This window comes from Agelaius phoeniceus, chromosome 2 (genome assembly GCF_051311805.1).
Source record: "Agelaius phoeniceus isolate bAgePho1 chromosome 2, bAgePho1.hap1, whole genome shotgun sequence".
Classification (NCBI taxonomy): Eukaryota; Metazoa; Chordata; class Aves; order Passeriformes; family Icteridae; genus Agelaius; species Agelaius phoeniceus.
Genome location: NC_135266.1, coordinates 89,166,441 through 89,179,141, shown reverse-complemented (window position 1 = coordinate 89,179,141; position 12,701 = coordinate 89,166,441). Strand labels below are relative to the sequence as shown.

The window sequence follows — 12,701 nt, the reverse complement described above, 5'->3', positions numbered from 1 at the left end:
TCATTCTGAGGAGTTGTTCTCAATATCTGGAGCACAGTATTTCACAACTCGGATCTTGTTAGTCAGAAGCAAAGATGGTAGATCAAGATAGCAAAGGCACAAAAATTGTATTTAATCATATCTTAGTTTCTTCAGTTTTCCAGACAGGCATGCATATTCCCTGCTGGTTAATCTTCCTGGGAGCTCTAATTCACTTTTACAGAAATCAAGACATCTCCACCAGCTGTTTTTTCTCAAAACAAAACCAGTAGTTAAGCATAAACCTCATGAACAGTCTGTTTGTTTCTAGCCTGCCAGATACATCCTAGATACCCTATTCTATATATGTATTATATTCTGTTCTATTCCATACAACTCTATATATAGAACCTATGCCACTCTCCATTCTTTTCTGAATATATGATTCAAAATTATTATTGCAACTGCTTCTTTTCTCCCTAGCACTTTTCATGAAATACACATAATTAATTCTAATGACCTTCAGTTATCCTGGTATTGCACCTTCAAAAAACTCTGGGATACTTCTGCAGTGTTCTCTTTTTCTTCATATTTTGTTGTTATCCCCTCTCCCATATTGTCTCATACTCTAGAGAGATTTATATCTTCTCTAGGCCTCCAGACATTTATATAAAAGGCATGTTCTTTCTATGAGCCTGGCAATATTGTACTTTCTTAGAGCCTGAGGCCTAGTTCCCGAATCCTCCAGGATTCAGAGCAGTGTAAATCTCAAAAATTTGGTAGTGAATGTTCCCTGTGTACTTTTTAAATCTTTCTTTTTAAGGGAGTTAACAGAAATTGCCTGAGTAGTTATAGCTTCTTCCCAATCAGGAATTAAAATGCATTTTATATGATGTATAAAAGTTTTGTATGATTTCTAGTGTCATGAACACTTTGCATCTAAGAAATAGGGGTTTGGCCAGTTCTTGGGTTTTCTCAGGAGAAATTATTCCATACCTGTGCTGCCATGAGGTTGAACCCTGTGCTGGAGATATTACAGTTTCAGTGACTTGTCAAGGAATTGCAGATGATACAGACCTTTTTGGTTTTTTAATTACCTTCCATAACTTTTACATTTTTATTTAAATTTTTATGCTGTTTTTAAAGTCAAAACATCAGTTAGCAAATGAATTTGAACAAATTTAATATAATTCCATATCCTTTTATGTTTCAGTACTGATTATTCTTTGATGCATATTTTTAGCTTTTATTCCTCACAAGCTTTTCTTTTTATGGAAGGTTTATTTTGATTTTACTTGTTCTTAATTTTATTTTTTAGACATTTTGCCCTTTTACCTTACTGCTAGGATGGGACACTTTTAGACACTTCCATGGAGCCTGCTGAGACAGTTCCATAGGACACTGCTGCTTTGATCAATGTCCCAAAATGCATGCCTTTTGCATGAAGGCAGTACAGGATTTTTAGTTTGATTATTGTCTGTCATGCCAAACCTGTTAAAAGCCTTTTTTTCCCAGTAGCAATCAGACCTTAACTCCTGGAGGGAGAAACTGTTTCAGACTTGATGGGAAATTAAACAGATTGTGGAGGTTGTGGGAAGTAATTCTAAGATTGTTCTGTGTAAGAACTCTGAGACAAGGAAAAAAACATTTCAATGCAGTTGGGCTACACCTTCTTCTTTAATCACTTATGTTAGAATTTATTACTCATTCCAGGATGAAGATTTCTATTCAGATGAGCTTTTCTGTCTCAGGAAACAAAAGATGATTGCAGACTCTCCAAAGGAAGGAAGCAACTGGAAGATGTAACTCAGGACCTCTAGTGTGTCTCTCAGGAATTGCTTAATATGTTACTGCCTTTTGATGAGTAACTAAATTGACAGACCTTTCATTTTTCAGTTCAAAATGTCTAATTCTTTCAGTCTGTTTTCTTCTAAGATTAAAGATGAAACAAGGGGAAAAAAAAAGGACCAAGATAAAGGCAGGTATGGTCAATCTTCCCAATTAAGATCCTGAACTACTGTACTAAGGGAAGAATGGATGCAGAAAAGTGGAGGAATACAGTTATAAAATGGGCCATTCACAGGTAAACAGGATGCTAGTGAGTATGCCTGTCTGGCTATGCTTTGTACTTGCTTAGCTCAGTTTTACTAAGTCCTGTCTTACTAAGTTCTATTTCTAAGTATTTACCTGAGGGAGGAGCTGTCTATTCTATGTGCATGTGTTTTGTGCCTGGACATCCACGGGCTAGGAACTGGAGTCAGACCACAGGCACCAGCAGCTGGAGAGAGCAGACTAGGTGAACTTAAGCAGCAGACACTGGAGAAGGGCCACAGGCCAGAGGGGCCATGTGTTCCCCGTGCTGGCAGCTGGGCAGAGGGAGGGTGTGCAAGTGTGTGATCACTAGTGAACGTGAAGCCAGACTACCTGGCAAGTAAGTGAGGTGACCTGGGCTCCAGGTGTGTGTCTCTAATGGTAAGAACAGTGAGAGGTGGCAACAAGAGGAAGCAGGGGAGTCACAGGCATTTTTTGGAGAGGAAGCTGTGTGAGAGGTGCGTGTGTGGACATAATGGCAACTGGACTGCAGCTCTAAGGGACTCAGAGGTCCAAGGGCTGGCACATGTGACTGGGATCCAGTGACAGCCACTGGACTCAGTATCTCAGCACAGAAACATGTGAAAAGCTTGCACACTGTACATGTGTATACATATATTTCCCACTACTGAACTTTCCCACACTACTTGTCTAGAACCCTGATTTCCCACTGTGAACCCCAGCCAGAAAGGGACAAAAGATGAGGCCATCAGTGCTGTGGGTGCATCTGTGTTGATCCATGTGTTCACCTGTGTATAGATGTATGTATGCTTGGTATTTATTGGTATAAATACTGGGGAGACATTCTCATTCTTACTGACAGCTGGGCCAGGGGGCCTGGAGCTGTGGTAGCTTCCCCTCTGTCAGCCCAGCCTAACAGTGAGCCTTGGGGAAAAACCATGAGATCTCCTCCCTAGGGGTAAAAGAGACCATAGAAGAGTTATGACAATGAGGAAAGGGCTGAGGTATGCTGCCCACATGGAAGAGAACCAAGGGAATAAGGAAAAGATTCCTACTGAAGAGTGTTTAACATACACTGGGAACAGTAAGTACTGGCTTAGCAGAGGTTTGTGCTGGATTTGGAAACTAATGTCATGAAACAAGAGCATCAGGCAAAGGTGGTCTTCCATCTCCCAAATGTTAGAGAAAAATGCGTGTTGCAAAGCAAGGAAGGCACTGGAAACCCATTATCCGACCTACATGTAGGCTTAGTGCCTAAGGTCTGGGCTAGAATTGCACCCAAGACAGTGGTGACGGTGAGCATCAGATGGCTCTGTAGTTTTAGGGGATTTAAGGCACCTCAGGCCAGTCCCTTTCAGTAGTCTACACTAGTACAGGAAGGTCCTCCAGGGCCAATTCTTTGCAGACAATTCTTAGAGGAATCCTTCCTCCTCCTCCTTGTCATCCCTTGCCCAGTAAGACCCATGTTGCTCCTTTCTTTACAGCTCTCACCCCCAAACAGTCCAGTCAAATTCTATTTCTAATGGAAGCAGCTTGGCTGCTTATCTGAGGAAAGTTCCCTTTCCTCATCCATTCTATTTCACCGTGCCAGCCTTGCTGGCTGCCACCTCTAAACTTCTTCCCAAGTTTTTCAGACCATCTGACTTTCCACATCACCACCTTTACACTTTTCCCAGTCCTTCCTTGTCTTCTCTTTTTGTTTCCCAAACTCTCCATCCCATATTTTTATAGCAAAGAGTCAGATTCTAGGTTTAGAGATGTTAAAATTGCCCAGTTTGTATAGGCTTGGGGTACATAGACCCTCTAGGAAAGGTTCTTCAGCTCTTCTGCTCTCTTGCAGATCATGGGCTGGATGAGAGGAATTAAATAAATATTGTATTTGCAGGGAGCCCCAACAAAGGCAGGAATGATGCATCTGACTTCATGTTCTCAGAAGGCTAATTTATTGCTTTATTATACTATATTATATTAATGAATACTATACTACACTATACTAAAGAATACAGAAAAGATACTTACACAATGCTAAAAAGATAATAATGAAAACTCATTATTCTTTCCAGAGTCCCAAAACAGCTTGGCCCCAACTGGCCCATGAGTCAAAACAACTCACACCTGAATCCAATCAGGCAATCACCTTTGGGTAAACAATCTCCAAACACATTCCACACATGAGCACAACACAGGAGAAGCAAATGAGGTAAGAATTGTTTTCCTTTTCTCTGAGGCCTCTCAGCTTCCCAGGAGAAAAATCCTGGGTGAAGGAATTTTTCAGGGAATGTGAATGCCACAAATAAATACTTTCAAATCTGATGTCCCCCTCTGCTATGTCCTTTCAAGGTGCTTCCTTCCTGGTCCAGCCATTTGCTGAAGATTACTGGGACACAGTCTGTTTCCAACCTCAAAGGCTGAGGCTTTACATCCACTTCTGGCTCAATGTGGGACCCCTGTTCTTAGGATTTTCCTACCCTTCTTCCTAGTACCGTGCTATTTTCTTACTTTTTTATTCCCTTAGTGCCTCTGGCCACAGTCATCCAGAATTCCTTCCCAGTTCCTGACCCCAGGCACTCTGAAAGAAGTTATAACACTCCTTCTTCACCCCCCCAAAACTTTAGAAAAACAGAATGGTTGCAAGATAGTGAAGAAATCAGAGAGGACATGAAGGCTCTGCAGAATTGGACACTGTCGGGCACTGGATGTTACAGCAAAATGTAAGAAGCCCCATTTGACAGTACTAGAACAGTGTTCTCCAAAAATTCTTCAATATACACCCCTATCAGGGAAGTATTTTTAAACACATACACCCAGTGTATATACACTTAGTAGGTGATAATTAGATATGTGTAACATTAACGTTCTAATGTTTCCACCTCACACTTCAGTGCATCATCTTGCACCCCACTTTGAAGACTTCTGCACAGGAACATCATAAGCCAGCAGCCTGTCACTGAATATAGATTTCAGAGGCAGAGTCTAGAAGATGCACAGCCCTTCACCAAACACTCTCCTGATCCCCAGCAACTGAGGAGTTGATGTTCCAAGTCCTAGGGGTGCCTGTCCAGGAGCACTTCACTAGCAGAAGATACATAGGAAGAGAGGAGCAATTGCTCCTCCACCACAAAGCTCTGTGAGATCACACAATCACAGAATATTCTGAGGTGGGAGGGACCCACAAGGATCAATTCCAGTTCATGAGTGAATGGCTCATACAGGGACCAAAGCCATAATTGGGATGTAAAACGACTAAGCTCAGAAACTTCATGTTTTATGCTCATGGAAAGCTTTACCTCTGTCAGCCCATAGTCTCAACAGGTTTCTCTTTCACAGGATCTTGCATCAGCCTAGACAAATATATTTCCTTTATCGAGTCCTGTGATGACACAGCTGACCAAAATACTTGAACTAGGAACATGGAGTTCCAGAAAAACAGCTGCCATTGCTTGTCCATTGACAATATCTAACACAGCTGCTCTTCAGTTCACCATCCCTCCCCCTTCCTGTGCCCCCAGGAGCCACCAGCTTTCTACTGCAGCATTACTGCATGAAATGAGAAACTTGTTTGCAACAATGGATGTACACCCTTGAGTGTATTCTTTGAAGGATACTATAAAAAAACCTTTCAATGGGTCTGTGAGATGTTCAGCACCACTGAGAAGAAGGAGTTATTTGTGTTTCAGACAGGGATTTCTTGTCTTAAAAAAAGAAAGAAAGGAGGGTCATCAGAGGGTGTTCTAATTTCAGCTGTAATTCAAAGGGGTCTGTTCATCCTCCACAGTTCTCATTGAAAGACCTGAAAGGTTGCTCTGAGACTGCTTGCTGGATGACCTCTGAATCATGCGTCAGAAACGCCATTTGCCTTCCTTTGACATCAGTTTGCCCCATGAGCAGAACACCATGGAGTTCTGGGCTTTATGGGAGCCTCTAGAAGGAGTGTCAGAGAGGCTGTTAGGAGAATGAGAGGGGCTTGGGTGAGGTATGTTCACTAGATACCTGCCATCAAAGACTTAGAAACACAAGAGCCACAGGAGCTATGATCCAGACCTTTGGCTGTGAGCTTTAGCAGTAGCCTAGGAACAGGTCAGGAGTCTCCTCTTGCTGATTTAAGCAAGTGGTTTACAGAACCAGAGAGATCATGTTTTGTGGTAGTTCAAATTAATTTTACTGATTCTTTGTTATGTGGTTTGTTCTGTGGTACCCCCATGCTCTCCCTGAGTTGGTTGACCCCTGGGTTTTACCCTCCCTCAAAGCTGTCCCTTATACCATGCTCCACCTATTGTTCCAGCTCTTTCCCTGCCTGTCAAGGCATCCCAGCCCCTTTTGTTCCTGAACCTTCTCTGCCACCATAACGTGGGGCTAATCCCCGACTGCAACACCTTTTGGAATTCCACTACTCCTGGAAGCGCCATTGGCCATGTGACCCACCCTCTCCACCCTCCTACCCCAATTGGCCCCAGACACTTGATGTAATGCCCTCACTCCTCCCCTGAGGATTCCCTATTGGTTAGCTGTTTGTATCCACCCCCTGAGATGTATCTGTATAAAATCCCTTGCACAGGAGTGCCCCGGGCTCTTTGTTTCTGGTCTCTTTACTTGCAATAAAATTTTTCTTGTACAACCTCAAGACAGAGAACCTCCTCCTTTCTCTTCTGCCCAGTCCCTGTCATGGCTTGTGTCTGGCACCGTAGAGCAAGTGGATCTAAAGGTTCTGCCTCTGGTAAATCCCTATCCTGAGGCAGTTCCCCACTCCTGGCATGGTGCCAGAATTATATGAGCTAGCCGGGGCTCTGGTAGCCATGGCAATGTTCTTATGGGGGATTATCAGCCAGCCCTATACGATGGACTTCTTCATGCTGCTAAGAATAATTTATATGTTAAAGATGAGATAGGATTAAATAATAAGTAACAGAGGAAATAATAAATAAATAAGTAACGGAGGAAAACAATAAAAAGTACTAAGATAAAGGCAGGCATGGGCAAGCTTCCTGATTCAAATGCTTACTTGGTAATTCACGTAAAATTTGTGTGGATATTAAACCGAATGAAAAACCCCAAGAAAGGAAGGAAAGGGAAGCAGTTGTAGCCTAAGTGTTACCTTACAGGATATGAAAGCTATAGATCAGGAAAAATATTGTTCTAAAACACGGGTCTGCTTCTATGCTAATGACACATTCCGGACAAAGAAAACAGAAATCCACAGATCAAATGAAACCCTAGAGTAAACTGGAAATTTTTCTTGCTCCACTTAGTTATGATGAGATTGGATAGCTTTGGTAGTTTTTGACCCTCTTAGTCCTTAGAACATTTTCCTTTCCCACAGGAAGCTTCTAATCCTTCTTTCTTTCACAGGATACAGCATGCTTGTAAGAAAGCTGTGCAGTAATACCAGTTTAAAGGCCAACACAATTCATGCACCACCTTAGAGAAGGCCCTGGCCTTGGACTTGTACTTCAACATGAAGGAAAATTTCCCTCTGGACAGTGACACTGTGCGTATCAGTCCTCCAGGGTCTACAAAATTTCAATCAAAAAATGTAGAGGAAGAGTATTCTGATTTAGTGTCTCAAGCTATTCCAGCATTTCCAAACATACGGTTTCTCTTTAATATCTCTGGAGGGAATCCTGTGTCTTTCAGGAGCTAACATGATGAAGTTGGCAGCTGCTTGGAGAATGAGCATGATTATTCAGCAAAACATTAAGCTTTAGTAAACTTTGCATCATGACAGAAATCCCCACTCCTGCAGATTTAAGAAGATCTCATTATTTTTGTTTGCAGCATTATTGTACATCTACATTACACTCATAAACCTCAGCATTGTATTGAAATTCTTGTGTAGCAAAAATGAGTCTGTAGAACATTCCAAAGATGAATAAAAGCATGGTTTGGTACTTAGGCAGACATTTTAATACCGTTTAGGGGAGAGAAATTAGAAAAGGGAGATGGTGAGCATTCCCATATTTGAACTATTTGACTTGGGAAACGGTTGGGGCACAGGATCGTTTTTCTATCCTCCCTTTTGAAATGACAATGGAGGAATTTGATTTAGGAAATCACTGTATTGCATATGGTAAAAACACACATTATTCAAGAAAAGGAATTTGCTAAAATAAACTGAACAAAGTTAGCCACTGGGTTTGCTGGAATTTTTTGCTTTTGTTTCCCAAATAAATGCAATGTATCTTTGTGTCTACTATCTAAAATATGCAACTTCAGGTAAAAACATGCATTTTTAAGAAAGATACCATCAGCACAGAGGAATCTGAAAGAGGTTTGAGAGTTGTTATTCCTGTTGTACAGGTGCTGTGTATAAGAATGAGACAGACAAACAACTACACGTCTTCCAAAGCCAAAAGGTATTTTTAGATTGAAGGGTACCTTACAGAATAATTAGAATAGCTCTCTATCTTAGCAGAGGTTTATGATTAACGTGTATGACATTTGTACATTCTACCAATGCCTGTTAATGCCCACATTTGGATCTTCAAATTTTCCACTGTGTACTTTTTGTCTGGAGAAAACCTTGGACTAGAGATAAGACCATCACCAAAAACGTATTTCTAGCAGCTCCCACGTCCAGTCAGCCAGTCTGGGTTTGAGGTCGAATCGAGACCATGAAGTGCCTGCTGCTTCTCGCCTTTATTGGGGTGGCTGGTGAGTATATCTTTTCTTTCTATTTCTGCCATTTAATAGGAAGCTGATTTTCTAAATCAAAGCTGCAAGGTAGCCTGTTGTGGGAAAGCCAAGTCCAGTTTTGACTTGCACAAGTCAGAGCCCTGCAGCTTCCATCTTCTGTCTGCTCATAATGCCTTGTGCCACAAGCTGAGGAATGAACACCTTCATAGGGGTTCCCGGCCCAGCTATGGAGATGTGGCCACAGCTTCAGAAAAAGGCTGCCTCCTCCTTCGGGACTAAGGAGAGCACAGGGAATAGCTGTGGACCAGGAAGTCCTAAAGCAACTGCAAAATTTTGGACCCTCGGTCGGTGCTCCAAGAAGATCTCACTGCACAGTAGTTTTTACTTTTTCCCTCAGTCAACCCTTGACTGTTTCAGTAGATGGGATTCAGGGAAAGACACACCCGTGATCTGATCCAACAAGAATATTTCAGTGTCCCTATGTTCGCAGGGAGTAGCCAGCAGGGCTTTAGTTGCAGATACGTGAGGCACCCGTGTAAGTCTGATCCCCTTCTTTGAGGTGCAGCAAATGCATGTGCCTTAGACCTGCCCAGCAGCGCTGCCCTGAGTGTCCATAGAAGGGGAGCCTACAAGTGAGGGGCTTCAGACAGGCAGCCACAGGGCAGATTACAGGCCCCATTACCTTAGGCCAGCTGTTGACACATGGCACTTCTTGTCCCGCAGTTGCCTTCCCCACCTTTGCTGAAGACGATGATGACAAGATTGTGGGAGGCTACACCTGCGCAAAGAACTCTGTGCCCTATCAGGTGTCCCTGAATTCTGGATATCACTTCTGTGGAGGTTCCCTCATCAGCAGCCAGTGGGTCCTGTCGGCTGCTCACTGCTACAAATCGTGAGTGGAAAAATTACATCCTTCTATATCCTACTTCTGTCTTCCAGTTCCCTTCTAGCAGGAATTCTGAGCTATGAGATAGCAATACGTAAGTGCCTCCATTCTCACCGGAGACAGCCAAGGGATGGGTGGATCATTCAGGAAGCCAGGCCGAGGCATCCTGAGGGGTTTTCCACTTCTGCAAACGTTCCTGTGAATGCAGAGCGTTTTCTGAAATAACAATGGGATAATCAAGCAGAGAGGTCTAGGCTTTGATTCCTTATCAATTGCATGAATCTTGCTAAAGCATTCTCCCTGGAGAACAGGAAGAGGATCGAGGTCTGGCTGGAGCCATTTGCCTTGTCCCAGAATATTTGTATCTAGTGCTGCTCTGTATTCAACTGCTGCCATGTATTTACAGACCCACAGAAATTCACCACCCATGCATGGAGTGGGTTAAGATCTCAGTGTGGATTCCCAGGGCTCCCTGCAGGACAAGAAAGATCCCCTGCCCCAGAAGGCTTCTGTGGCAGTGGTGTTGGAGCAAGTGCACTCAGTGCCAGGGAGGTTTCTCTCAACCTGCCCCCAGCAGTAAAGGACACGCTGTGCCTTCTGTTTTCCAGTCGCATCCAAGTGCAGCTCGGGAAACACAACCTGGAGCTCACCGAATCCACACAGCAGTTTATCAACTCTGCTAAAGTCATCCGCCACTCTGGCTTCAGCTCCTACACCCTGGACAATGACATCATGCTCATCAAGCTGGCCACCCCAGCCACTCTCAGCAATGCTGTCCAAACCGTTCCTCTGCCTACCAGCTGCGTGGCCGCCGGCACCACCTGCCTGATCTCCGGCTGGGGCAACACTCTCAGCAGTGGCAGTGAGTACTCTGGGGGAGCCTACAGACCCTCGGGGGCCCAGGACAGTCTCTAGGACCTGGCCATTAACCCCCAACAGGACAGGCTAAAACACAGGGATGTGCTGTGGGACAGCTTTTTGGAGTGATGTGTCAATGTAGGGACTGCACAGTTAATGTCAACAGAGTTGTCAATTCTCTGAGAGTAAGGGTGAAGTCTGGGACTGTGCAACTTGAATTCCTACCAGAGATCTCTGTTCTCTCACGCCGATGGTCAGAGATGTGCATGGCCAGTGGTGCCTATTCCATTGGACCTGCACCAGAGGAGAGGATGGTTTTCCTGAGGCTCAGGTTTCCTCCAGTGTACGTATCACAAGAGTGGCCCCTCCCTTGCCAACTGATGAACTTCCAGGTACCAGAAAAGTTAAGGTGGCTGCAGTGTAGAATGGTGGGCCCATGGGTAGAATTTGTTCCATCTCTACAGAAGGGACCCATGCTGTGCTTACTGTGGACAGGAAGCAGGATGGCTGCTAGAACAGGGCGTCCAGCATTTGCTTTTCTGCTAAGATCTTCCCCGAGCTCTGAAAAGGACTCAGCAATGCCAGCAACCATCTCTCCCTATTTCTTTGCAGCTAACTACCCGGACCAGCTGCAGTGCCTGAAGGCTCCGGTCCTCACCGCCGAGCAGTGCTCTGATGCCTACCCTGGGCAAATTACCAAGAACATGATGTGTGTCGGATACGTGGAGGGAGGAAAAGACTCCTGCCAGGTAACTCATCTGCCTCTCCTCTCCCAGGCATTTCTCTCCCACCTTTTCCCAGCTGAAGAGGCCTTCACATTACAGAGTCAGCTATACTCACTGCACTGGTAAATCTGAGTTTCTGAATGACAGCAGAGGCTTCAGGCACACATATCCTGAAGGTTTGCCAATGCTGCATCCGGCAAAAGCAGGCAGCTGACTCATCCTTAGCTGTGGTGCACTTGGAGCTCAAGTCAGGCATGGTAGCATCAGGTGGAGAGTGTGAATCAGGAGCAGCCTTGGTAGAACTTTTGTGCAGAGTACACCTGGCAGGGCTTCCTCTTGGGTCAGTGATCTCAGGGATCTCTGGCTCCTTGCTCAGGCTGATGCCATTTGCTGAATATCCATACCCTTTGTGTGCACAGGGAGATTCCGGCGGTCCCGTGGTCTGCAATGGACAGCTCCAGGGCATTGTCTCCTGGGGTTATGGATGTGCCCAGCGGGGCTATCCTGGAGTTTACACCAAGGTTTGCAACTACGTCTCCTGGATCCAGTCCACCATGGCCTCCAACTGAGACGCTTGTTTGGTGCAACCTGTATTTTCTCATCATCATTTCTGTGCTTTTGGGTCTGGACAAGCAAAAATTATGAGAAATTAATAAAGATTTTCAGGCACCCCTATTTTGTGCACTCTTTTTCTGGAAACTTCCAAAGGCTCTTATATGGAGCACAGTGGCAGTGAACATCAGTCAGGAGAAAATACTTAGTATTTGTAGTGCCTGTCAATTGACAGGGTCTTGGAACACCTTGCAGACTCATCATCAAGATTCTTTCAGTCAGTTACATGCTCTTGTTTCTGAAGGAGAACATCATTTTTGTTCTTTTTGAACAGGAAAAGTAATAGCCAATATTTCAACAGTTCTTGAAGTGATTCTGAAATTCATCCTCAAACATAGCCTGTCCCCCTTTCTCTTGGAACACTAGCAGCTGCAGCATGTCATCCTTTCTTTGGGCCTGCTTATATCACCGCCTGAGCAATGGAAGAGGGATGAGGGTGTTGAGGGCCAGGATATCAGCAGAAGGCAGGTCATTGCAGTAGAGTATTTGGATCTGCCATGTTAAAGAGTTGGTCCTTGCCAGGAGGCTGATTGGGATGTCATGTTTTGTGCTTGCAGAGTCCCAGAACCAGGCTGTGGTGTCCCAAATCCCAAGATGAAAAGGTCAGGAGAGAGGAAGGAGGGAAGTGAGGAAGGAAGGCAGAAAAGCTGCAGGAAGACAGGACTTAGGGCTGGGAGGGAAGCAGGAAGGCGAGCCAGAAAGGGAGAAAGGCAACAAAAAAAGCAGGAGAGAAGGAAGGAAGATAAAAAGGCAAAAATGAATTAAAGAATGAACACTAAAAGGAAGACAGGAAATGAAAGAAGCAGGAGGGCAGGAAGAAAGGCTCAGGGAGTGTTGGTAGCCATGAGTACCTGCCGCTGCCTGGGACTCTTTGCCTACAGTACCGGGATACTGTGAGGATTGGATTGCATCATAAACAATGCAGTGCTCAGGCCACAGAGTAGTGGTGTAACATGGGGTCCCAGCTGCACAGCTGTGTG

General features: G+C 44.4%; 1 protein-coding gene across 2 annotated transcripts; it reads left to right on the top strand.

Moving 5' to 3' along the window:
* The first annotated feature begins 4,073 nt into the window (after window positions 1-4,073).
* LOC129132987 (trypsin I-P1-like) lies at window positions 4,074-11,736 on the top strand. Of its 2 annotated transcripts, XM_077174169.1 has the most exons (7): window positions 4,074-4,210; window positions 7,357-7,495; window positions 8,572-8,658; window positions 9,364-9,532; window positions 10,135-10,388; window positions 10,997-11,133; window positions 11,529-11,736. In XM_077174169.1, the coding sequence occupies exons 3-7, from the start codon at window positions 8,619-8,621 to the stop codon at window positions 11,676-11,678; spliced, it is 750 nt and encodes a 249-aa protein (XP_077030284.1). In that variant the 5' UTR covers window positions 4,074-4,210; window positions 7,357-7,495; window positions 8,572-8,618; the 3' UTR covers window positions 11,679-11,736. The 2 variants fall into 2 exon arrangements, with proteins under 2 accessions (XP_077030284.1, XP_077030283.1); XM_077174168.1 differs by lacking the exon at window positions 4,074-4,210 and having other exon boundaries at window positions 7,351-8,658.
* The last annotated feature ends 965 nt before the right edge of the window (window positions 11,737-12,701 follow it).